The 27,620-nt window shown below is 41.7% G+C and overlaps 1 protein-coding gene and 1 long non-coding RNA gene across 3 annotated transcripts in view; one reads left to right on the plus strand and one right to left on the minus strand.

The window, feature by feature from the left end:
• LOC142020839 (uncharacterized) overlaps positions 1–16,369 on the plus strand; it is a 45,637-nt gene extending 29,268 nt beyond the window's left edge. Inside the window, exon 3 of the long non-coding RNA XR_012647520.1 lies at positions 15,771–16,369. This is a non-coding gene — a long non-coding RNA (uncharacterized LOC142020839). The remainder of the gene's footprint in view (positions 1–15,770) is intronic.
• CEP89 (centrosomal protein 89) overlaps positions 1–27,620 on the minus strand; it is a 79,784-nt gene that overhangs the window by 36,494 nt on the left and 15,670 nt on the right. Inside the window, exons 7-14 of one of the 2 annotated variants that reach the window (XM_075009055.1) lie at positions 24,749–24,803; positions 20,043–20,258; positions 18,486–18,625; positions 14,790–14,840; positions 12,762–12,845; positions 10,794–10,897; positions 2,449–2,564; positions 909–1,089 (exon numbers count right to left, since the gene is read on the minus strand). In XM_075009055.1, coding sequence (XP_074865156.1) covers positions 909–1,089; positions 2,449–2,564; positions 10,794–10,897; positions 12,762–12,845; positions 14,790–14,840; positions 18,486–18,625; positions 20,043–20,258; positions 24,749–24,803 — 947 coding nt within the window. The remainder of the gene's footprint in view (positions 1–908; positions 1,090–2,448; positions 2,565–10,793; positions 10,898–12,761; positions 12,846–14,789; positions 14,841–18,485; positions 18,626–20,042; positions 20,259–24,748; positions 24,804–27,620) is intronic. The other variant, XM_075009056.1, reaches the window with a different exon arrangement.

The raw sequence follows: 27,620 nt of genomic DNA on the forward strand, positions 1-27,620 counted from the left end.
CTTGGCATGGCTTAGTGTCTTGTCCTGATTCTTCATATTTGTAATTGTGGAGAATGCAGAACAATGATGGTATGTTCAACTTGGGATCTGAGTTTGCCACCAAAGGCAACAAAAATTGAAAACAATTCAAAACTATCCATAGTAAGGAAAATAGCTTCTACGGTTAATAAAATGTTATTGTCTCATTTCCAACTGAACAATTTTTAACCAAAAAAAAAAAAAAACCCTTCAGTATTTACAGTGAAAGCTTTGCATCTTTGTACTATGGCACGAGAACCTAAGCTAAGTGAATTTCAGTTTTAATTGTCCCTAGTGTTAAAGATAATGATTTTTTTCCCTAAAAATATCATTAAATGTTTCCCATGTGGTGGGGAGGATGATTTTTTTGTTTGGTTGAGGTACAGGGGGTAAAGCTGTCTGTCTTTTGGCTTATTCTTAGATAAACCAGTATGTAACTTGCAGGTGAAATTCTGGCTCTTTGAACTGAATGGCAAAATACCTACATATTTCAATGGAACCAGAATTTCCACTTATGTTTTTACCAGCCTAAAAAAATAGGCTAACCGTTTTCTAAAATAGTATTGCTCCATCTTCTTTGTACTCTGCCAGTCACAAAACAAAACAAAAAACAAAACGGGAAAATAGAGGTCAGGGATGGTGCTTGGTCCTGCCAAGAGGGCAGGGGACTGGACTAGATGACCTCCAAAGGGTTCCTTCCAGTTCTAGGACATGTGTATGTATGTATGTGTAAAACAAACAAAAACAGATCTTAGTGGAAAAAGCACAGGACCACTGCATCCTGGTGCAGGAAAAGGATCTGTGTGGGTAGAAGACCCTACTTATGCAGGCAGTTTTCAGGATTTGGGTCTTTCCCACAACTTGTCTGTATACAGTATGTAGACCCATACCTTTTCAATGCATTTACCAAAGCAGCATGCTCTTCTGCTGCTACTCTGCCAGTCAGATTGGCTTTCAGCTTTTCACATGTGGAACATAAGGATTTCAGCTGCTTCTGATTCTCTGATATTTCCTCTTCCTGGCTCTGTTTCTTAGCTTCCAAAATCATTAGCTGTTTGGTCAATTTTGAAACTTCAGGGGAGAAAAGTATTGTTAACAAAACAGAACTAATTCACTGATCAAGTCAAAATTCCAATTAAAAGAATTGGACATTATTTCATAGTTGCATGAAGCATTACACAACTGTAACTTGACTTGGCAAGTTAAGTATTGCATTTTTATGGCTCCTATTATCTGTCAGTTTGAGATGCTAGTCTTATCCACAGTTAAGAATAAAAACAAAATTCTTCTGTTATAAAATTAAGTTTTCACTAACTTCTGCTTTGGCCAAACTAAACTTCAACCAACCTACCTGAAATGCCTAAAGTATGTTCTCATGCCAAAGAGACAGGTTAGTTTTGTTTGCTTCCTGGAAGATCTGGGGGCAGACAGCAAGGTTGTCTGGAAGGTGTGGTAGGAGATGAGATGTTCACTTCTTGGATATTTTCTTGATGTATGCCAGCTCCTCACAAACTCAAGAGTAATCTGGGCTTGAAACTTCCAATTAGTTCAAATCTCTTGGTTTTGATAAGGACTAGTGCCTTTTTAATAGTTGTGAGTTATGGGAATTAATTACTTATTTTAATTTAAAACACTTGCAATGAATTTTAGCAGCTCTGTGAAGTTCCAAACTCTGCATGGGCCCTGATGGAGACTTCGTAAAACTTCATAAGCCAGGTGCAGATTTTACACAGTTTATACTGCAGCCTGTAAGTTAAGGCCTCTTCTGTATCAAAGAAGTGACCGTGTTAGTCTGTATCTTGAAAAACAGTGAGAAGTCCTGTGGCAATTTATAGACTAACAGATTTATTGGAGCTTAAGCTTTCGTGGGTAAAGACCCACTTCATCAGATGCAGCTGGTATTTTAGGCACATATTTGTTAAAAAAATGCTGCAGTATTATGTGTGCTACAGTCCAAGTAATCTGCTCACAACCCAATCATGGTCTCACAAAGTGCCAATCCTCCTCACAGTGCTAACCAACACAGCCATTCCCTATATGAGAAGGAGGAAGCCAGAAAAGGATGTGTTCTGCAACTATGGTGTCTATTTCCATTCCCTTTTCTATTCATGGCTACAGGCAGAGTTCCTCTGGGCAGCGTCCACTGACTCTCTAGATGCCTTTGAGGAACATTGGGTGTTGTGTGGGCTCTTTGGTAGGTCCTCCTCTGGATCCTTTACCAGATCCTTTATCTGGATTCTTTACCTCTGGCCTCACTTTACTCCTTTTTATTCACTTGCTGTCCTCTGTATTCAACGCATGCCTAAGTCAAATGGTTCTTACCCATTAATTGAGGAGGAGCAGGGCCTTTAGTTGTGGGCAGGCCTATGCCAGCCTCTCCCAGTACTGCAAATGGTACAGTTCAAGTAAGTAGCAAATGAAGAATCTTACTTTCCTGGAGATGTTGGTTGTTACTCTCCTTCGCTTTAGCCTCCTGAATCTCAAGTTGCTCCATTAACACTCCATTTTCTTCCAAGACCAGCTTTGCCTGAGTTTGCAGCTGTTGCCTGTGATGATAATTGATTTAGAAGGAATGTACCACACTTAACTTTAGTAAGTTAACCAATTAAAGAAAGACACAGGAATGAACTTTACATTAATTTTAGACTAGTATTTGCATGCTTCTGTTCAAGAAACTTACTGAAGTTAATGACTAAACCCAGGTTGCTTTAAGGTTAATAAAATGAAATCAGTATCACATTCATATGAAAATACTTCCTTAAAAGTAGGTTTTACTGTCAAGAATGTTGAAAACAAAATACAATTGAAGAGAGAAAATGCAATTATGATGCAGGAAAAAAAGATGTGCATGTAACAGATATGGCAGTTTACTGCCTGTCTCTAGAAGACCTTATTGAAATAAATATAAGTATCTTTGGGCAGTGTTCCCTTGAAGTTGTGTGCTTGGGTGGCCACTCAGGGAAGATTCAGATGCTGTCCAGCTGATTGGCAGAGTGCCCACATCATGCGTTTCCACTGGTGGTGTACATAACAAAATTTATTCCATGCATGGAAGATAAAAATTAAGAGGGACCATTGTCTTTGGGATCCATTGTATTAAATTGATAGCTTATATATTATTGCAGACTGGGATTGTTCATAGCCCTTTTGAAGGAAAAGATGTGATAGAGGTGTATGACTTGGAAACTCAGAGGACTATGTTAAACAGTGTGTCACACAAGTAGACTTTTGGGGGAAAAACACAGTAAACAGTTATCCTGGGAAATATCCGGAGGAAGTGAGGGCAAATTTCCCCTGGTTATGCAGAAACCCAGCTTTTTAAAGCTGTGCCTTTGAGGAGTGAGCCATTGTCTGCCATTCACTTGTTACATGAGACCATGCTGAATAAAAGAAACTTACCTACACATGATTGTTCTCATTCTGAATGTGGAACAATTATGAACTTGTAAGCATAGGAAAATCCAGCTATGGTTTCTGAAGGATTCACATGTCCCAGAGCTTGCGGATGGAGATAATGTGATTTCTGGTAGCTTGTCAGTATGCATGCGAGTTCTTTAATTGTTTTAACGTTTTTTCAGTAACACTTTTACCCTACCAATAAATGCTTAGAAAGAGCTATGTGGGAGCTTATATGAACTGGCCATAACATTGTTCATAGCCTCTACAACTGCAGTTTCCCATACACTGGCCATTTGCTACATCAGGCTAATAAGGCAAATAAGGCTGCCTACTCTGTGCATGCATCCCACCACATGGTGGGACAAGCGTATGGCAGCAGAGGCACTGGTAGCCCCTGCAACTTTTGCCCCAGTGCAGCTGCTGTAGCTCTTGTGCCAGAACCACCTGGTTCCTGCTGCCTCAGCGCCTGTGGCCTGGTGCGGCCCCGAAGGCCCCAGCCCGGTACAGCGCAGCTCCTGTGACCTCAGCAGGAGTCATCAGAATATACAGTTAAAGGTGGGGTGAGGTGGGCTGGGGGTGCCTGGCTCTGGGGGAGGGTGTTCATTTAGAGGAGGAGGAAGGTGTCCTGTGGAGAATTGGAAGGCCAACAACCACAAGTGTGGTGATCTTTGAATTCCTTTTGGACACCACTTCTCTACAACAAGTATCTCAAACTCATGGCCTGTAGGCCATCTATGGGCAGAGCATTTTCACAATCAGCCTGGGAGTCCCAGTGGCTCCAGGGTGGGGGATGTCTATTCCCCTCCACCAAGCCCCACCGCTTCCCACCAGCAGCCCACCCTCTGGCACCATTGCACCTTGTCCTCCAAGGGAATGGCCTTAGGGATTACTGGGTGGGCGGATGCAGAGCCTAGTGCAGGGCAGCAACAGTGGTTGGGACTCCCACACTCTCTGCAGGGGCAGGAGGTACAGGGAAGTGAAGCAAAGCAAGGCCATGCCACTTCCCACTGCCACGGTGGGGGTGTGGCAGGAAGGGGCCAGGCTTGGGGTAGGGATACACTACCCTGGGGCACCTGGGACTCTTGGGCCAGATTGCAAAAGTGTTCCACCCACAGATGGCCTATGGGCCATGAATTTGAGACCCCTGTTCTAGAGAGAAAGCAAAGTGTACACAATGGTTTATTTGGTTCTCAACCTATTTAGTGTACTACATGGTATAAGAGGCATTAGGCAATATCCAATACTACCTGTTTGGTCCTGAGGATGTCACATGGGCTGCCTCAGTGTGCTGACTGGGCCATAAGCTAAGAAACTAGCCAGTCTGGCTCCCTGGGGGGTGGCTTACAATGTAAGCAGGGTGCTGTCCAGTGTGGAAAAACCCTGGTCAGAAGGAAGAAAGACTTGGTTTGCTGCCAAGAGAGATGATAACTAAAAAACTGGAAGTCTAGAGTGAGTGTCCTTCAGGGATGCTAGAGTGGAAATACAGATGCAGTTGCTCTGAACTCTGATAATTTATACTTGAATTAAGCTCAGATGGCTCTCATTTGTGCCAGCTACATGAAGGATGGGAAAGCCAAATGCTTAAGATTAGATCACATAAAATATTTCTTGGGCCTTGCTATGTCATCAATTCACAGCTTATAGATGTAGATAAATGCTATCTACGTGACTGAAAAGAAAAAAAATCTTAGCTAACTTTAGTGCACAATTGATCCTTTGTTCTATTCTAGGCATTAATATAGCCTTCGAGGAAGCAAATACATATCTTTCTGCTGTGGCACACTGCTGCCTGTAGGCTGCAGGGACCTGATAGAAGACAGATATTTTGGATCCTATTGGAATAACCAAGGGCGTGAGAGGGCGCAGCCTGCCCACAACTAAAAGGTCCCCCTTAAGAGGGGGATTTATTAAAATAACATAGTTCCCAAATGAATATAGGGGACAACTAAAGAAAGAACAGGAATGGATGTGCAGGTCAAAGGGCTAAAATAAGGGAGCCGGAGGGGGATACTAAGCAGAGAGCCCCGGCCAACACCCATTGCTCCTTGAAGGTGTCGAGGAAGCCAGGGGACGCTATCCAGAGGAACTCTACCCGGATTCATGGGCGGATGGCGGAACGGAAGTAAGCCCCCCAGTCGCAGTCCCCTCCCTCAGCCAGTGTTGTCTCCCTGGTCTTATAGATGGCTACCTTGGCTGTGGCCAGGAGCATGCTGATAAGGATGTCCTGTAACTTTGTGGGGCCATGGATGGGGTGTGCCAGGATCAGAAGGTGTGGGGAGACATGCAGCCAGAACCTCAGCAGGAGGTTCTGGAGGAGCTGGAATGGGGCTGCAACCTCGCACACTCAAGGTAGATGTGTGCCAGGGTCTCCCTTGTGCCACAGACGGAGCAGGCAGATATTCTGGTGGGCTAATGTTCTTCTGTCCCCTGAGTAAGCCCCATTAGTGCAGGCAGCTGGGACCTCATTAGGAGTCAGCCACAGCTGAGTCTAATCCGTGCTCATGGCCAGCTGAGGCCACTGGAGTTCCTATAAAAAGCTCCCCTCCAGGCAGCAGGGGGGAAGGAGTTGGAAGGTGCACAGGGCAGAAGGCTGGAGCAGAGCAGCACAAAAAGGTAGCATGGGGAAATGGTGGGCAAAGTGGCCCAGGGTGAGGTTGCTACATTGGGGCTGGAGCAAAAGGCCTGCCAGCTGCCTCTTGTCCTCTTAGAGGTCCTGGGCCAGAGTCCAGGATAGAGGGCAGGTCTGGACTCCCCCCATCCTTCTCCAGAAGGCTACCTTGATGGAGCAGGCAAAGGCCTGCCATCGAGCCGGCTTCACCCCCATTCCAGACTTGCCCATGATGAGAATGGCTCACTAAGCAGAGACCCCTGGCTCTGAAAAGACCTGGGCAGTTAAGAGGCCACCATGAGCCTCTGAAGCACAACAGGGAACTGCCAGGAAGCACAGAGACCAACTGTCACACTGCTCTTAGGAAAAGTCTAAGGAACTATTTGTGTTCAGATATAATAGCTGGAAAAAGAGAGGAGTATTGTCCAGGACGTGAGCAAAGCTAGAAGAAACCTGGACACTCCAAAAACAAGTAAGATACATTTCATTTGTTTATGATAATCTGCTATCACACACAACCTTGAGTGTAAAACCACCACCAATCAAATTGCTAAACTATACCCAGTCATAAGATAGAAGGCTCAGCTGTTACTAATGATTTCTGGTGACAATATTAACAAAAGTGGTTTTTTTGTGGTTTTTTTTTAAATTTGTCACTTCTATAAATGTAGCCTTCTGGTAAAGCATTGCAGTACACACAACTTAATAATGTAGTCTGTTACGAAAAACGAGTAGTGTGTGCAAAACAACTAAATCAAAAAGACTCTGGCTATATAGCAGGACAGGCTGTAGAAGGCCACCCACCACTCAAGTATGTACTCCAGTGGATAGACAGTGCTGCCACAGTTTCAATGCAATTGTTAACTGAGGAAGATAGGCCAAAGCTAGGTCAGCTATGTCAACACATGCTGCAGTCAAACTTCTGACTCTAATGTAGATACATCTTACACTCCCACACAAGTCTGACTTTATCCTATAAATGCAGCATGAGTGTTCATTAATTTAACTGCATCATTTTTGATTGGGTTGCTTGTGGATGCCCAAAATATATCCCAATAGACACTAGTCATGTGACCTTTAAAATATGAACCTGTGGTCTGACCACACAAGAACACAGCAATGATCACAGCTGTCCTGAATACTCCTTCAGTTCTGGTTAGCAAATTGGACTATGGTGGCCAACTCCAAAAATCCCTCCAAATCTGAATGGGAAATCTGAATAATAAATATTACCTCCCTCTCCCCACTATCTTCCTTCCTATTCCGAACATGAGATTACGTTGCTAGCAATTGTTTCCACAGACTTCTGAAACTTGGGAAAGAGATCAGAAGCAGCCACCCCTTCAGATTTCTGAAGTCCTTATTAGTGGACTAGTACACGCCCCCCCCGTGAAATCTGGAGGTGGTCAATGTTATTACTGGAGGTCCCAGGACTAAGCTCTTCCCTTCACCTCAGGCCACCAGATAAGTTCTTCTACAGCAGTAAAAAAAAACTCCAGCAACCATATTAGCATTCAGAAAGCATGATATAATGTACTAAATTAGCCTTAAGACAACATATGTCTATGTCCACCGTTAGTGAAAATTTATATTCTGTCAATTACCAGACTAACAAGATGAGCTGAATTCAGAGAGCTACTAACACAAAAAAAAATTACCAGGTAAGAAATTTCTCATTTTGTTTGCAGTTTCTTTCCTCATTCATTAGTAAAGGAAAGTAGCAAGCAAGAAGCCCTAGAAGCAGGGAGAGAAAGAATAAGCAGATTTTAATTGAAAGTATAACTACATACAGGAATGAAAGTTGTCCCCCCTGCCCACCCCACAGAGAGAGAACTTCACAAACTAAGGAGTTATATGGGAACCAACCTAGAAGCGCCTTCCAACAAAAAGATGACTGTGCAGAGGAGTAGAAACTTACTTTGCAAAGCATTTTTTTCCCCAGATGAGGTTATTCTCCACCAGAGTCTCTAGGGACTGCTGTGAATAGAATCCCAGATACCTAGAGTGCCAACTAACCCTGGGATTTTTACATCTTGCCTGCAGCAACTTTGAGGCTTAGTGTCTTGGCATTTTGGAAAAAATGAGATGAACAGGCTACAGTTGGCATATGTATGCCACTGTATTTCAAGGAATGTCCATTTTATGCTACAACCTTCCAACAGGTACAGCAAAATGATGGGATTCCAAGAATGGCAGAAAGAGAAACTTACCCCTGAACAGAGAGGTTTCTAGAATTATAAGAACATCCTTTTCTCCATGATAAAAGCAGTGCGGTTCTTGTATAAATCATCTTCTCCTTTCTCCCAATACCAAAGTTCAGTAGGGTTAATTTTATGAGCAAATTTCATCCATATCTATTTTGAGCCATATTTGGAGCACGGCCTGGATGATTTTAGATACCATGATACACAACTAGCTCCTCTGATATCCACTGCTTCTCGCTCCTTGAATTCTTCCACAGAAAACGATTCTAGGAAGTTGGCAGGGGTTATTCTAACGTGGTCCAACCATTTTGGTTTGTTCATTGTTGCCTTGTGAGGACTATAGCGAAACAGAACACTTTCAGTCTTCTACAAATGTCATAATTTCTTAGTTTATCTAGCCTTTGTCACATGTGCTTTCTGCTCCCAATGCAGTCAGTACCCATGCTCCATGTCCATAAAGAAATGTGGGTACAAGAACTGAATATAATCTGGCTTTAGTTATGACACTGACCACTGTTACAGATGCTGATTTAAGGTTCCAAACATTTTTATTCAGGCATGCAAATTTGTTGGAAGTAGCTATCTGCTTGTTGATCAGAAGTAGCAGAAGGTTACCTTTGTTAATCTTTACCTGCAAAAGCAATGAAGAGTCCTGTGGCACCTTAAAGGACTAACAGATTTATCTGGGCATAAGCTTTCATGGGCAAAAACTCACTTTGTCACACGCATGATTAATCTTCAAACAACTGTCACACGTTATAATGGAACCCAAGCAGCAGAAACTCTGCTTGTTTGCTGTCTACATCATTAAGGTCTAGGTTAGCCTGTTTCTTGAATTTTACCATTATTTTGAGGTTTTGTTCATTTGTGTTTAATTCCCATTCTCTGGCTGTTGTATACAGTTTAGTTGTTTCTTTATTTTTATTCCTCCATAGGCATTATCAATATATTGTTTGCAAAGTCAAGATGATTTATAATTTTCCTCAACATTTTGTGGCCTTACCAAAGTTATTAAGGGTGTTGAACATGATGCTTTTCTAAATATACAGTAAAAGGTACTGGATTGAGTTTGTATCCCCGCTTGACTCCAGTTTTCCTTTCAAGTCAGCTGCTAACACATGATACATGCCAAGTTATGCCACACAGACATAGCCTGAAGTCTCTGAACCAGCTTACTGCTAAAATCATGCCACCTGACTGCCTTCCACAGAATCTTTCTGTTAATGAAGTCAAAAACCAAATGTACACTCCCTGAGGGGGAGAAAGGAATGGAGAAGATATTTAGCCCATAATCTTCACCCCACTTATTCCTTAACTATATTCATTGCTACCTTGTGAAGGACACATTTATTTTTCCCTTTGGGGGACCCAGACTCTCTGGAATTTGCAGGACTTCCCCTTCGGTATCCTAAGAATCCCCCAATTCCCAATGAGAGGAAGAGGAGTTATTGTTTCCATCCTTAGGGAGCAGAGGACCCACTTTGGTTTCTGTGGGGTGAAAGCATGGAAGAGTTTCTGGATCACTTCCACAATGACCCACCCATTCTGTTCCAGACTCTTGTGAAACTGATCCCTGGAGATTAGATTCTTTTCCTGAAAGCTCAGAAGCCCCCAAACAGGTTTGTTCGCACTGTAGTTCCTTGGCCAGAGTGGGAAACTGACATGCCAGTGTGACTAGTATGGGCAATGTGTACAGCTGGGTACACGCAGAGCATAACTGATACTCTGTACAGCCTGTAAATGCTGCTCACACAAGGAACACCACTTGCGTTTAAGACAGAAGTTTGTAGGGCAGTTCTGACATGCATGATTCACTGGGAGAAGAGGCATTCAGGAAGCAATTTTAAAGCAGGAGGTCCTGGTGATTATCACCACCAACTTCCTATTGACCCAATCTGAGGAAGGGGAGGATGTAAACTGCAACTGCACAATAACAAATCAAAAGTTTTACTATGAAATAGTTGGAAGAAACTGAGCAGCAAACTTGTTCTATCTCCAAACGCAGAGCTTAGTATGAAGCATCTAGCAAGAACAGTGGATGGCCTCTAAATTACACAGGTGTGGAGCAGCTATAATGAATGAGGAGAGAAGGAATGCAACAGAAATAATAACCTCTGGTAAAGCTGAATAAGTTTTGAATTAAATGTAAAAAAGCAAAGTATAATTACTAAATTGATTGGTTAATTAAAACATTTGAGAGTTTTACAGAGAAATGGTTAGTGTACATTAACTATTCTCTTGGGATATAAACCACTTCAAATTAGATCAAAAAGACTTAAAATCATTCTGCTATATTGTCGTAGAAAGATCACAGATAACATGAAGATTAATTAAGATCCGCCCCATGTACCAAAATGTATAAAATGTTCAAAAATCTTTCCTACTGGTACTGAGTATTTCACATTAAGGGACTAAGTTTCAAAATCAAACTCCCATTGACTTACATGGAGCTCGGATTTCACCCATCATGTTTATATGTTCTTAAAGGTCTCTTTGTATAAGAGTAGCATTATAAGAGTATTTTTTTCCACTAACTTCTAATAATACAAACAAAATCCACTTGCCATTCCTTCAGGGTAACCAAACTATTTTTATTTAATTGCTGGTGCAGTTGTTCATTCTCCTTCACCAGTTCTTCCACTTGTATCCTGAACTTCTTCATGTCCTCCTGGAAAACAAATTCACATAAAAATCCCAAAATGTACATATTTTGCTTCAGCCTTATGTTATCAGAAATGTTTTTCTTAACGCATATCTGAATAGCACAATGGTTATTGTGCTGCCCATCTTTAAGGCTACGTCTAGACTACAGGCTTCTGGTGGGAGGCTACCGGTCTCCCAAAAGAAGTCCGCCAGGTCCAAAAAAATATCTGCTTTACTGAGACCACTCTCAGAAAACCTGACACTTTCTGCCAACATCCCCTATACACCTGGTGCCAGGAGGCAGAAGGGATGTCTTAACAGAGGGGCTTTTCACAACCTTTGGCCCCATGTGGATGGGCCCAAATGTCAGGAAAGTCTCTCCCGCCAGCACTGTGGTCAAAAGATACTCAAATTGTGGAGTGCAATTTGCATATCTTTTGCCAACAGTTCCCAGAAATTTAGGTACAGTTTAACTGAGTTTTTTAGTACCAGTGCTGCTGAAGAAAGCATACCCATATGTAAGCTGAAAACTGGTTAAATGATTTAAATATAATTTGGTAAAAAAAAATATGCATTTTCTTTTTAAAAAAAAATTTGGCTTGATTTCCTTTCAAATGGCCAAATTACAACCTCCTGAAAAATTGAGGTTTATTGGAGTCACCAAATGATGTTATTTTTCTGTATACTTGATTATAGAAAGATGCTATGGTGAACTTACATAGAGACCTAGATGTCCACCAATTTCATCCTCATGAGGAAGACAGATATTGAAAGACACAAAACTTTTTCTCTGAAGACGAAATTTATTTCCTCACAGTTGGCCCAAAATACCTCTTGGTAGGGAAGAATGAACATAGCAGATGCACAGGAAAGCTTCTGCAACTTGGTTCCATTGCAAAAATTGGCTCTGTACTCACTCTAAATTAACCGGTCACTGTTCAGTGGCCAAGCATTCTCCTAGAGAGTAGGGTTGCCAAACTTCTGTTTGCAGAAAACTAATCACTCTAGACCCAACCTCTGCCATGCCCTTTCTCTGAGGCCCTGCCCCTGCTCACTCCATCCCCTATTGCTCCCTCTTCCTCACCCTTGCTCACTTTATGTTCACCAGGAAAGTTGGGGTGCAGGAGGAGGTGAAGGATCCAGCTGAGGGTGTGGGCTCCCACCTGGGACCACCAGGGACAAAGGGTTCAGAGTGTAGGAGGGGGCACTTGGCTGAGGTAGGGGGTTGGAGTATAAGAGACAGTATGGGCTGAGGGCTTTAGGGTGCAGAATGTATTTTAAGTGTGAGGGGGTGCAGGCTCCGGGACAGAGAATGTACTTGAGAATGACCGGTTTGGGGTGGAGAGTGGGGACCTGTGCTAGGGCCAAGAGGTTGGGAGTATAGACAGGGGCTCAAAGCTAGAGCAGGAGTGGGTGCAAGCTCTGGGAGGAAGTTTGCTTCAGGACGGTTACTTTTAGGCCACGCATTCCAAATGAAAAGCACACACTGGCAGTGGAAGAAGGCAGTGGTCACTACTGAAACTTGTGGCTTAAATAGTGGGAGCTGCACTGCAATCTTATAACCTTCCCTAGTGGTTGCAACTTGTGAGAGTGAATTATTTCTCTCCTGAACTGCAGTTGAGACCGTGCACAAAGTATATATACTCTAATCATCACCCTGAGAGGACAATGCTTGTACATCACAGTGCTCTGCTGGCTCACAAAACAAAGCAGACTGAAAAAGCAGATGGCATAATGTGTATGCAAACCAAAAAATCAGAGCAAAGCTACTTCTCACTTTAGGTCTCCAACAGCATTCACAAAGTTCTTTTAAGAATTTCAACAGTTTGTGATACATTCCTTATATTCCCACTTTATTGCTCATTTTTCAAAATTATTTGCCAACTTGCCTCATGTGCAAGATTTAAATCATCTTTTTCTCTCATTCTGTCTTCATATGCCAGTAGGAGAGGTGACAAATATTTCATGTCCAGCTGAAGGAAAAGATGCAATGTATTTTAATCCACAGATATATATTCAGAAACATTATAAATGTTTTAGGTTCCTTTTTTAGTTCTATATTTAACTTGTAGTCAGATTCAAGCTAGGGTTTAAGTAAAGTGAATTAATATGCTGTGTTAATACACTGAAAATGTAGAACCCTGCACAATACATAGAAGAAAATTAAGGTTTGATTTTGCATCCTGTTACGTGTTCTCAATTACTGTCAGCTTCATCTGTGGGTGATTTCATTGGGAGTTCAAGGGACCCACTAGCTCACAGAACTCCTTTTAGTGATCAATATAAAACATAATATACCAATTCACAAAAAGTCAGAACGTCCTCAATGGAAGCTGTGACTGCTTAGTACCTGCCAGGAGATGACTCAGCACGACAAGTTCAGCCTGTTTGCTAAATTTTGGCTTTCACAGGCAGGTATAAGTGGGAAAAGCCAGAGCTGAGAGAGTGAACTCCATTCCTACCTACCTGCAAAACAATAGGCCTCACTGTGGAGGACCTCCATGGTTCCGATTGCAAAGGGGTGTGGTCCATTTTAACACATGTCCATGGAACAAACCCCAATGCACTCACCTTGCTTGAATTATTTGTGCTCTTTGTATGTGTATGTTGTGCTGGCAAAGATGCAGGGATTATGTAAGCATTTACAGACAAACTAGAATGTCCAAGCTTTTCTTGGACATTATTAAGCCAAGCATTTGTAAAGCTTAATCCTGTTTAGTTTATGAGATGTGACAAAAGCACATAACAAGGTGCCCTGGCACCAAACTAGGAGCAGCTTTTTCACTACACTGCCAAATTCTAAATTCAAGATTGAAGTCAAGAAGGCTATTAAGTGTTTAAAATTAAGCACCTGCATAAATCCATCCATATATCTAAGAAGTTGAAGGAAGAATTTTTCCTGCATTTTTGATATTGTTTGAAGTGTTTGACTAAAATATAGAAGGAGGAAAATCATGAATTTAGGACTTGGCTAGAAATGTTTTAGATATTAGATAAATATGTTTTATAAAATTTCTGTTTTTGTTCCTCATTTACAATCACCCATATTTTTAGCATAGTTTCTCATAAACCTTTACAGTTCTTCTTTAAGAAGGATATACTATCTGTTGTACTTAGATAAAATATGCCATTTGTCCTCATTTGAGCTGTGCTCCTTTGTAGCATTTAAGCAATTTTAAAAATACAGTTAATCAACGGTTCCTTTAATTACATTATGTATTGGAGAATAACAATGGCAGATTTTTTTCCCACTTCCTACTAATGTGTTTTTGAACAAAGACTATAACTCACAATAACTTCAACAGTAGGTGTACATGTTTGTGGTAGGCCTGAATTTTGCCTCTGTCTTTATTTAGAGTATAAATATTAATAAATGCTCATCACTCTCACAATTACTAGCATGTAGTTGCTCAGCAAAGTATCCAAACAATATTCTAAGGTTTTAAATATTCTGTTTCAAATTCATTTAGAAACTACACAAATTTTAGAAAAAGATAAGGTTAAATGCAGATTGCACCCCACTGGTCCACCACCCTCAGGACTTCAGTTATCCCAAATGAGAAATTTTGCTGGACCAGGGGACGTTAATATCCCACTGACCCTCCAGGCACAACTCCCTAGCTGCAGCCAGCCAGCCTCCAAGCCCCAGGGCTCTGGCCTCCTGGAGAGTGGGGAGAAGGCTGCCATGAGATGCTGCCCCTGTGGCCCAGATTCCCGATGGTAGGCTACCGGGAGATGCCACCTCCAGGACTGCCAGCTGTTTGCCATCTTGGCCCAGCTCTCTGGCCAAAGAACATCCTTTCTTGTCCTGTCAGACAAGGGATGTTGCTGAACCAGAGAGTACCAGTTTTAGCAGGTACAACCTGTACAACAATTAAACAATATATAGTAAAGATGAAAAATACTGCTTTACTTACCAGCCAGGGAGGCGGTGGCCCTTTCACTGGCAGACCTCCAATTTTTATACTCTAAAATAATTTTTAGAAATTGGAATTCAAATTTAAACTGTTTCTACTTCTTGATTTCTCAGGCACCATCCATTGCCAAACCCTATGACCCATAAGAATCTTTATATTTTAAAGTAGGTAATACATATAGTGCATACAGATTCATCTTTTGAGACAATTTTTATTTATATAAATAAAGTAAAACAATTTAATCAGGCTAATTTTCTGATAAATTCTCTATTTAATTTTCATAAATATCAGTATCAATCTGAAAATTTAACATAAGTCTGGAAAGTATGATCTTATAAAAAGAAACTCAGTCTAAACAGAGTGTAGGAATATTGTACTGATAAATAGTGGTATGAAAAGGATTATTTGAACCATGACATAAATTTGCCATAATGAAGAAAACAATCCTTTTCTGAGTTTCTTAATATAAAACACTTTTTAAAAAATTCTATTGAAGGCAAAGTGGTATATTTTCCACCAGATGCATATACAGTTTTAATTAAGCATTACTTCAGCTGATATTTTGATGTATCTATGGAACTTATATAGCCACCATTACCACGGTAACTGAAATGATATTCACAATCTTTAATGTATTTATCCTTATAAGGTAGAAGGTATATAGGGACATAGAAATGTAAGTGACCGCCTTGATCAATCAGGCAACCCCACTGTGTCCTGAGAAACATGTTCAGGCTGCATCCTGACAATCTCCCCCTTTGACAGATGCGGCATAGAGAAACCAGGTGTGACTGCCTATGTTTACAGAAGAAGACTCTGATGGAGCAGGGAAGTGATCCCAGGCTTCCGGAGTCCCTGACTAGTGCTCTTACTGCTGAGAAATAATAAATGAGAAATGTGTATTTGTTCAGTTATACCATATTAACACTTGCTTATGTGATTTATCCAAAATAATCATACTCTACTAATTATTATTTATAGGACCTTACATGTTGCTCAGCAACTACGTTCTCTCTAAGGTGCATGGCCATGCAGCAGTCCATCAAAGTCCATGCAGGTACTCAAGGCTGTGGGAGGGAACTTCTACTGCTGGAGAGAAAAACCACCTGCATGTGGCCCCAGCCCTGGCGCTACTGACGCCAGGGAAATGCACCTCTTTCTGGCCCTTCCTCTATTTTTTTCTTTCAAAAGCTTTAGATTCTGACCACAAATACCAAAAAACTCTGAGGATTTTGCCTCCAGCTACAAATTATGCATCTTAAGATATATAAAGTCTTAAAAGCATAGAGAAATTGAGTCATTCTTAGCGTGATCAAAAAAAAAAACTTAGTTAAGAAATAGTTCCATTGTTTTTACCATCTCCAGGGAGGTAAAATGTAGGATTTACTGCCAAGAAGAGTTAACATGTAGCAAGGCAGTTCTGATGCCAAGTGGCCTTTACCTCAACTATAAACAGCTTATTGAATAGATGTCTAAATCATAATTCACTGAACTTCACAACATTCACAAAATATGGATAGCTATGATTAGCTGAAAAAGGAGAAGTAACTGAACAAGAAATACCAACAAGTACATAATTTGGTGTTTCCTCAAATTAAATAGATTGAATAGCACAGTAGCTAACAAAACAAAAAAGCAGTCTAGTAGCACTTTAAAGACTAACAAAATAATTTATTAGGTGGTGAGCTTTTGTGGGACAGACCCACTTCTTCAGACTATAAGTGGGTCTGTCCCACGAAAGCTCACCACCTCAAATTATTTTGTTAGTCTTTAAAGTGCTACTGGACTGCTTTTTTGTTTTGATAGTATATAGACTAACACGGCTATCTCTCTGTTACTATTCAACATGCAGGGTAGCTAACAAGTTGTTAAACTGGATATTTTTTTAAACACAGGTAACTTTTTTTTTTTTTTTTTTTTGCCAAAGAGACTTCTTGTTTCAGCAGGCGCTTTGTAAATCAGGGTTATGAAGCTACTCAAATCTTTCATTCATTGTAAGTTTCAAAAGAAAGAAGAAATAACATTTGACCTGGAATTTAAATGAGTATCTCTGCTCATCCAATCCATCCTTCCTACAGCTAATCCAATCAAGTGGGCTAGTGCCAATTATTTGCAGAGAGTAGGTCTTAATAAGGAGAAAGGGGGTAAAATCCTCCTCAGTCTCAGAGGAAATTTTGAGCCCTGTAATGCCTAAACATCTGGGAGAAGGGAAGGGAAGCACAGTGTTTGGTTTGGCTTCATACTGTTTGGAGTTTGTGGGATCAGGCTGGGAGTAAAAGGTTTATAAACAATCTACATTATAGACTGGAGATACTAAAAACAAAATGCACTGTTCTCCTTTTTCCATGAATTGTCTGAGGTATTGGGAAAAGTATCCATGGTACCTAAGTGATGGATGTATTCTACAGTTTCTGAAATGACAGAACAAATGAAGTAGATAGATAATACACTCATCCCTTGCTATCCAAGCACAACTGGTTCTCAACTTTCTGCTTGTAGGCAAAAACTCACAAGAGGGACACTATTCCCATTAAAATACATGTAAAAGTCTCTGATTGGCTCCTAGTGCTCCTAACTCGGTGAAGGAGTGGCAGCATGTGGCACTGTTTTTGAAAGGTAAGTGAACCTTGAGTTTGGTGGGCAGGGGGAGGTTAAAGGCTGGGGATAGTCTGGGGCCATGAGAGGGAGGGAGGGTTAAAACCTGGTGGTGAGTGGGTCTGTGGGGTGGGGTTAAGGCTGCTGCAAGTTGGGTGTGTGGGCCGGTGGGCGGGGGTGGAAATCAGGCTGCAGGGGGTTAGGTCTGCGGGGGAGGGGGTGGAGGGTCACGCTACTGGGGCTGGGGCCACAGGGCTGGCGGCAGGGGTCAGGCTGCCATGGGGCCAGCGGGGGGGGGTGGTGTCAGGCTGCCACAGGTTGAGGCCACAGGGCCACCGGTGGGGGGGCGTGTTTAAGGCTGCTGCTGGTTGGGACCATGGGGCCAGGGTTCAGGCTACTGTGGGGCCTGTCTATGGGCTGGCAGCGGGGGCGGGAGGGGGCAGGCTGTTGCAAGGCCGGTCTGGGGGCCAGTGGGGGGATGGGTGTTAGGCTGCTGTGGGTTGTGGCCACAGGGGTCATGCTGCCTTGGGTTGGGGCTGTGGGGCCAGTGGGGGGAGGGTGCATCCGGCTGTTGTGGGGCTGGTCTGCGGGTGGGTGGGGGGTGTCAGGCTGCTGCGGGTTGAGGCAGCGGGGGTGTTAAGGCTGCCGTGGTTGGGGCTATGGGCCAGTGGGGGGGCATCAGGCTGCTGTGGGTTAGGGCTGTGGGGCCAGCAGGGGATCAGGCTGCCATGGGTTGGAGCCACAGGGCCCCTGGGGGAGGGGTCAGACAACAGCAGGATGGAGTTAGGCTTGTATTAGCGGGGTGAGTTCATTCGTGTAGTGAAATAAGGTAAGTATATGTGTCCCTTGTTTAAGCAAGTACTTGTAAGTAAAGTACTGATTTAAGGAGGGATGAGTGTACAGTATTTCTGGGCACAGGGAAAAAAAATTCTATAGTCGCATCACCTATTATTTTTTCTAGAAACAACATAAAATATACATTGTTTCATTATCTAAATAGCTAGCTGATGAACCAATCTTTAGGTATGAATACCCTTTAAAATCTACTAATAACCCACAGATATTTATTTATAAGAAAGCACCTGTAACCAGAACTATTACCTCATCTTGGGACAATGGCCTGAATTTGGTTTGATAGCGACTCAATTCCACATTCAAACGATGGACAGTCATTTTTAAAGCATCATTTTCATCTACCAGTTCCTGGGCTTGTTGTCTCAATGAAAGCAATTCTGCAACTTCTATAAGTAAAAACAAAAATAAAATAAAATAATAAAAAAAGGCAAATCACAATGGTCTGACAAACTCATGACACCTGCACTTTAACTTAGCTGTCAAAATTCCTTAATTGGGAAAGGAAACCTTACAGAATAAATAACTTCTATTGACACATTACTACCACACAAAAATTAGTCAACTCTGAATAAGAAAAAACAAAACGAAGATCTTTTTCATGTGTTCTATAAAATAACTAGTTAAATTTCACATAAAAACATTAACATTCCCACATTTAATATTTATCTGTATAAAACATTTTAAAGAACTTAATTTATAAACTATTATTGCATGGTTAATGTGCATTTTAATGACTGAAGTCTATGTAAATATTTCCAAACTATACTTCTATATTTTGTATGCTAACAATGACATAGATATGGGGGGGAAAAACATCTGTTGTGCCTTTCTTAAAAAACAGTGGGATATGGCTTCATTAGTTTCAAGTAATGAAAGTAAATGACTTCTTTTACCCAAAAGGAGACTTTATTTCAGTGGAGTCCTATGCTCTAAAAACACTACAAAGGAAATTAAAGCATGTGTTTTTTTTCTACTAATGGAGAATCCATCTATACCACTGTCTGAAAAATCAGTATTAATATTTGAACTGATTATGTGTTTAAGAAACATACAAAGCACCACGGAAGAATGCAGTCATGTTCCCATTTCACTAAATGGGAATTTTGCTCCTGCTTGCAACCGAAGCAAAAATTGGGCCAAAGTGCTGTATTGCCAATACTAGGACTGTCAAGAGGCTGAGATGATGTATTTAATACTAAATTACAAGGACGAAGGGCTGCTAGTGGAATGAAATTATAATAGACTTAATTTTACTTAGAACCCTAGTCTGTTGAGCTTCTCCCTTCAGTGGCCAAAGGCCTGCATACAGAAATAAAGTATTAATGCAACTTCCAATTAGTGCAGATTCTCCTTTAGCTCAGGTAGTAGAGATATCATGTCTTTGAAATGCAGGGTTTCTTACCTATCCTGAATTTGTCATACGTTTTAAAAAAAACAAACAAAAAAAAAAAAAAACCCAAAACATTCAGTTAAGTAAAAAGGTTCGAGTGACTCAAAAAAGACTTTCTTAGTGTTTGCAGGTGCACTGTTAAGAGACTTCCTAGGAGCCATGCCAGCATTGACATTTTGAGACTGAGACATCAAATTCACACAGTTTTATTAGACTAATTATGACCAAGACTTAGCACTTCTTAAGCAATTTTAGAGATGGTTATATGCTGTTATCCTTGGAGAATTATTTTGTTCTGTTTAGCTGCTGAGAGATGGGAACTCCTTTACTGAGGGATCGTTTTTGAGCAAGTTAGAAAATAAAGCAAAATACAGTTCTCCTTCAACTACAGGTACTTCAAAATTATATCCCACCTTCTTTATGTGAATTCTCTGCAGATTTTTTAAATTTATTTTCTTTTTCCAGTGTCTTAAGTTTTAACTGTAGTCCTTTTATCTGTTGCTTTAATTCCTCAAGTTGTTGGGCCAGAGTCTGATTTGCATTGATTAGAAAAGAATTTTCCTGTTTTATTTCTTGGAACTTTTCTTTAGCTGTATCCATCCATCCTTGTCTTGCCCGAACAGGTACATCTATAGGTGATAGAGAAAATATGTTATAAAGCATATAATATTCACATGATATTATTTACTTTACATTTATCAATTGGGATTCAGACTTTTCTATATCATTAGCTATGCAAGAGGGGAAAAAAGAATATCAATCTTTTCACAAACTAACATTATGTTACTGAAAAACAGCTATTTATATCTGGTAGAATAAGAGTATACTAAGCTAGGTTTGACAAAGGTATTAAAAGTGTCACACCTAAATACAAGATCAAACAGTTAGTTTAGCATAAATAGTTAACACATATTCCAAGATACCACTCAAGGTGAAGTGGCCTTTAAGACCCTGGAGTCATAGGACAAAAAGGAAGGATAGTGGGTTACAGATTGTTGTAATAAACCATAAATCCAGTAAGAGAGAGTAAGCCGTGCTAGTCTATACACTATCAAAACAAAAAGCAGTCAAGTAGCACTTTAAAGACTAGCAAAATAGTTTATTAGGTGAGCTTTCGTGGGACAGACCCACTTCTTCAGACCATAGCCAGACCAGAACAGACTCAATATTTAAGACACAGAGAACCAAAAACAGTAAGCAAGGAGGACAAATCAGAAAAAGATAATCAAGGTGAGCAAATCAGAGAGTGGAGGGGTGGGGGGGAAGATCAAGAATTAGATTGAGTTAAGTATGCAGACGAGCCCCTATAGTGACTCAGAAGGTTCCCATCACGATTTAAACCATGTGTTAATGTTCCGAATTTGAATATAAATGTCAATTCGTCCACTTCCCTTTCTACAAAGGAGCGATAATTTCTTTTCAGTAACACACATACCTTGAGGTCATTGACAGAATGCCCCATTCCATTAAAATGTTGACTAACTGGTTTGTGGATCTGGAGTGTTTTGATGTCTGTTTTGTGCCTGTTGACCCTTTGTCTAAGGGAGTTAGAAGTCTGTCCAATATACAAAGCATCTGGGCATTGTTGGCACGTGATGGCATATATGATGTTAGTAGAGGAGCATGAGAAAATGCCCGTGATTCTGTGAGTAACCTGGTTAGGTCCAGTGATGGTATTTCCAGAGAAGATATGTGGACAAAGCTGGCAGCGGGCTTTGTTGCAGGGAAAGGTTCCACGACTGGTGTTCCTGGGGTATAGACTGTGGCTGTTAGTAAGGATCCTCATGAGGTTGGGAGGTTGTCTGTAGGACAGAACAGGCATGTCACCCAGGGCGTTCTGGAGTGTAGCATCCCGATTAAGAATAGGTTGTAGGTCTTTAATAATTCATTGCAGTGGTCTGAGTTGGGGGCTGTAAGTGATGACCAGAGGTGTTCTGTTCTTGGCTTTTTTGGGCTGATCTTGGAGTAGCTGGTTTCTGGGTATGCGTCTGGCCCTGTCGATTTGTTTGTTTTTTTTTCACTTCTCCTGGTGGGTGATTCAGGTTTATGAATATTTGGTAAAGTTCTTGTAGTTTTTGGTCTCTGTCAGTTGGATCAGAGCAAATGCGATTATACCTAGGAGCTTGACTGTAAACAATGGATCTAGTCACATGTGCAGGATGGAAACTAGAAGGGTGTAGATAAGTGTAATGATCAGTAGGTTTTCGGTACAGTGTGGTACTGATCAGGCCATCCTTGATTAGTACTGTAGTGTCCAGGAAATCTATCTCTTGCATGTTGTAATCAAGGCATAAGTTGATGGTGGGATGTAGACTGTTAGTCTCTGTGGAATTCCTCTAGAGCCTCTGTACCATGGGTCCAAATCATAAAGATGTCATCAATGTATCTTAAGTAGAGGAATGGTAATAGGGGACGAGAGCTGAGGAATCATTGTTCCAGGTCAGCCATAAATATATTAGCATATTGTGGGGCCATGCGGGTGCCCATAGCAGTTCCACTAATCTGGAGGTATAAATTGTCCCCAAAACGGAAATGATTGTGTGTGAGAACAAAGTAACAGAGGTCAGACACCAGATTGGCTGTGGTGGCATCAGGGATGGTGTTCCTGATTGCTTGTAATCCGCCTTTATGTGGAATATTAGTGTACAGAGCCTCTACATCCATTGTGGCAAGGATGGCGTTATCAGGAACTTTTCCGATGTTTTGTAATTTCCTCAGGAAGTCAGTGGTATCTCAGATATAGCTGGGAGCGTTGGTGGCATAGGGTTTGAGGAGGGAGTCCACGTAACTGGATAGTCCGGTGGTAAGGGTGCCAATACCTGAAATGATAGGGCATCCAGGGTTTCCAGGTTTGTGGATTTTGGGAAGTAAATAGAATAATCCAGGCTGCGGCTCAGATGGTGTGTCTGAGTTAATGAGGTCCCGAGTAGCAGCAGGGAGTTCCTTCAGTAGTTGTTATAATTTCCTTTGGAATTCCAAAGTGGGATCAGCGGAGAGAGGTCTGCAAAATGTGGTGTTGGAGAGTTGTCTGGCTGCCTCCTGTTCATAGTCTGACTTATTCAGGATGACAACAGCACCCCCTTTGTCAGCTGGTTTGATTATGATGTCTTGGTTATTTTTGAGACTCTGGACAGCATAGCGTTCAGCATAGTTGAGATTGTGTCTCATTTGGCATTGTTTGTGTATAATGTCAGACTGAGCACGGTTGCGGAAGCACTGCACTTAGAAGTCCAGACTTTCACTACGACCCTCAGGGGGAGTCCACGTAGAATTCTTCTTCTTTTGTTGTTGGTAGGAGGGGTCGAGAGAGTCAGACTGTTGTTCATAGGTGTGCTGGAAAAACTCCTGTAGACGGAGGCGGCGAAAGAAGGCTTCAAGGTCCCCACAGAATTGTATTAAGTTTGTGGGGGAAGTAGGGCAGAAGGAAAGACCCCGGGATAAGAGAGACTCCTCTGCAGGGCTGAGTTGGTAGTTTGAGAGGTTAACAATGTTGTTGGTCGAGCTACTGTTATTGTGGTTGAAGTATCCTGAGGAATGAAGTAATGAAGAAAATTTATTCTCTTTTCTTTTTTGTAGAAAGAGGAAGTGTGTTTTATAAATATCTTGTCTGCCACTGGTAAAGTTTTGTACTGTGGGGTCTTGTGTGGATGCCTGTTCATTGATGATAATTTCAAGTTCAGAGAGTTCATTTTTGATCATCTTTTGTTTATTGTAAAGGATTTTGATCAAGTGGTTCCGCAGTTTCTTAGAAAGCGTGTCGCATAGATGTTCAGTGTAGTACGTTGATTGTAATGGGTTTTTCACTGCCAGTCCCTTGGGTATAATGTCCATTTTCTTGCATTTGGAGAGAAAGATGATGTCTGTCTGGATCTGGGCAAGTTTTTTCATGTAGTTGATGGATCTCCATTCCAAACAGCTAAATGTAGTGCCTTGCATGTTGAACAGTAACAGAGAGGGAGCCGTGCTAGTCTATACGCTATCAAAACAAAAAGCAGTCAAGTAGCACTTTAAAGACTAGCAAAATGGTTTATTAGGTGAGCTTTCGTGGGACTGACCCACTTCTTCAGACCATAGCCAGACCAGAACAGACTCAATATTTAAGACACAGAGAACCACAAACAGTGAGCAAGGAGGACAAATCAGAAAAAGATAATCAAGGTGAGCAAATCAGAGAGTGGAGGGGTGGGGGGGGAAGGTCAAGAATTAGATTGAGCCAAATATGCAGACGAGCCCCTATAGTGACTCAGAAAGTTCACATCACGATTTAAACCATGTGTTAATGTGCCGAATTTGAATATAAATCCAGTGTCTTTATTAAGACTAAAATTTTTAGTATCTAGCTAAGTTCTGAATTCAAGCTTCTGAATTCATCTTTTGAAAGTGTTTTGCAGGTTTCCTTTGAAGATGAGAATTGATAGATCAAATAGTTCCTGGTGCAGACGCACCCTAACTTGGACGCTAACTTCGAAGTAGCCAGCAGAGAGTCTACACACATTTTCCCTTACTTCAAAATTAACTTTGAAGTAGGGAGCCCAACTTTGAAGTCCTTACTCCATTCCTGGGAATGGAGTAATGCCCTACTTCAAAGTTTAACTTGGAAGTAGGGTCTGTGTAGATGCTCAACTTCGAAGTTGCTTACTTCCAAGTAAGCAACTTCAAAGTTAATTTTGTAGTGTAGACACAGCCATATACAGTAATTACTTCATGAAATGCTCGGAGTAGCTCGAAAATTTGTCTCCCACCAACAGAAGTTTGTCCATCAAAAAATATTAGGTAACCAACCTTGTCTGTCTTCTACCTGGGACCAACAAAGCTACAATAATCACCTTTAATTTTTTAAACAAATATACTACACCAAGGAATCATCTTTAGTGCCTATTATCTAAATTAATCATAAGCAACTAAATTAATTCACCATTAGGAAAATAAAAACAAATTAAATATTTTATGTGAAGAAAAGCCTGCTTTTGTACATTACTGAGTATTCAACATTTTTTATCTCTTGTACCTTAAAATATGTAACTTTTGCTATTTGTGTAAAAGCAGGAAAAATGTCTTAATGTACTTTGTTCCCTACAGCAAAGAGTTTAGAATAACATCAAATACAGAGTAGTAGTACCTGGGGATGGTGGAGGCTTTTCATTTAGTGGATTTGCAACTGCCCATTTTTGCTCCTAGCAAATAAACAAAATAATGTGAAGTAAATTTTTCTACAACAATCATCCTTTTCTATTTTAACAACCTCACCATCAACACAGAAATTACACTACTTACCAAATATCTAAGATCCAAGTTTTATCATTATCATTAGTAACCCTTAGTCTATTTATATTTAATGAGTATTTTGTTATATTAAACCAATGACAAAAGAAAACATAACCATATCAGACAGAGATCTGCAGCCAAAAAAGTAAGAAAAGCCATTTTTTCAAATTCAGTTACAAAATCAATACTTCAAGAGCCACAATGCATATGACTACAAAACAGTCCTTAATAAATAATAATAAACTGTTGTTGTCACCACTATTTTAAGAACAGCACCCACACAATGATTTGTAAAATGTTAGAAAGTTACCCCCATCTCCAGGCTTTCCCCACCTCAGCTCCCAAATCTGCCCTCCCATCCCCCAAGTTTTACACCCCCATCCCGCAGACCTGCTCCTACATCCCCAGGCTTAACCCCTCTCAGACCCAAATCACACCTCACACCCCCAGGCATATCCCTTCTGAGGCCCGAACCACTCCCCCATCCCCAGGTTTAACCTGTCTCAGCCCCAAACCCACCGCCCAATCCCCAAGGCTTAAACTTTCTCAGCCCCAAACCTGTGACCCCCATCTCTAGGCTTTACCTACCTCAGCTCTCAGCCCCAAATCCCGCCCCCCACACCATCCTCAGGATTAACTGTCTCAGCTGATGAGTGCCTCCAGCTACACGCGTGCTACTACTGCCCCTCCACGGCCACTGCCTCTCTCCCATTGCTCTTCCCCCCACCTCCTCAGCAGGACTATGTGGCTCCAACAGACTTGGCTGCCCCGCCCCTCAGCTTTCCTGCTCACTTCCCCTACCTACAACATGGGCAGCTCCTTGCGCTGCCAAAATAATGGAATTAAATTTAATTGGTTTAAGGTCGGATCTCTCATGCTGCCCAGCCGGATGTTAAACCAATGAAATTTAGTTCCATTATTTCAGTTGTGGCAGGACAGAAAGCCACAAGAGGAGTCAGCAGTGGCAGTGCCCAGAGCCGCAAGTGACTCTTTAAAGAGCCGAAGGAGGCTTCAGAGCTGCAGGTTGCCAACCCATGATATCAGGGAAGTGTAATCTTTTAGACAGAGAGAGCCTCTGTCACTGCTTCCACTACCTCTGCTGAAAGTCAGTTTAATACTTTTGTGCATTAGTTCACCTATTTGAAAAACTAAGGCTAAATCTACACTGCCACTTCACTGCGCTGCAACTTTCTGGCTCCAAGGTGCAAAAAACAAACACCCCAAGTGAAGCAAGTTACAGCACTGTAAAGTGCCAGTGCAACTTGACTGCCAGCACTGTTACCTCCCTCCCTCATGGAGGTGGTTTACATACAGTGCTGTGAGAGCTCTCTCCCAGAGCTGCTGTCATGGCCACACTTCCACTTTAAAACACACCAATGGCTGCACTTTAATTTTAGAAGTGTAGATAAAGCGTAAGTATTAATAGTCTCTGGCTAGTTATGTGGCAGTATACCATACCCCATTGTCTTACTACTGCTGATTGAATAAAAGCGCAGGAGAGTGTTCAGTTTTGTTTTTTCAGAAAAAGAGAGAGAGAATGCAAGGTTACTTTCAGTAGCAACTATAGTCCTTTAAGATTACTGTCTTCATGAATACATTCGGTTTAGGATGCACATGCCTTGGACTCAAAATTTGCAGTTTTCTAGATACTAGTGTCTGCTGGCCCACTGACTTCAATGGAACTGAGGAGCATGCAGGAGCAAGGTAAGGGGATATGGACAAGAGGAAGGTGTAACAGCAGGTGGAAGGTGGATGGGCTGGACTATGGGGGGATGCTTACTTCCATATACTGCCACTGGCTGGGGTAAGGGCAGCGCAGAGAAACATCCTCTGGAGAGACTTTTCTTCCACCATTCCCAGTCACCACGCTCCACTCCCCCCCCCCACCGCTCCAATTGGTCGGAATTCCAATGACAGCAGGCAGGGAAACCTCTCCAGGCAGTCATGCACTGTCATTCCCCCAGCCAACAGGGAGGTGGAGCAGCAGCAGAGCCGCTTCCTGCCCCCACCAGGCAGACCCTATGGGTCAGATCTGGCCTTGGCTTGCCTGCCTCCGGCCCCTGAGGGTCAAGGCTCCACATCTGCCACCCACCACAGGCTGGATGCTGGTGAGGGAAGTCCCAAGCCTGGGGGGCCAAATCCAGGCAAGCTGCTGTCCTGGAGTCATCCCCTCCCTCCATGTTTTACACTGTTTGAACCCCCAAGCAGGCACAACTGCATGGCTTTACTCGTCTGACACTTCCCCAGAATGCACTGAACTCTTCAGCAGGAACATTTCAGGCAAGACATCCTAGCAATTTGGGTTCTTTTAAAAAATAATTTAGAGAGAGCACATTGGTTTTTAATGTGTCTCTCACCCAGACACAGTTGACAAATGGCGTGCCCATCAGTGAGGGGCATTATTGTCTAATGTGAAGGATAATATTGAAAACCTGCAGATCTGTGTTCTGTCATGATGATGCATCCTGCTACATTGCATAACACACGAAAGGAGTGAATTCCTTCTAAGAGGAAGAAAGAAAACACTATCAATAATCTCTAGGACTACTGCTATATTTACATACTATATTTATGTAGTATACTGTATCTATATTTACTATTTACATAACAAAGAATAGACAGCACAGTGAATGAAGAAACTCAGTCACAGGAAGTTCTGACTTGTAGCCAGTGGTGGCTAAAGGAACTGAGAAGTATCTGGGATTGCCCTACCTTTTGTGCATTGA

This window comes from Carettochelys insculpta, chromosome 14 (genome assembly GCF_033958435.1).
Source record: "Carettochelys insculpta isolate YL-2023 chromosome 14, ASM3395843v1, whole genome shotgun sequence".
NCBI classification, from domain to species: Eukaryota; Metazoa; Chordata; order Testudines; family Carettochelyidae; genus Carettochelys; species Carettochelys insculpta.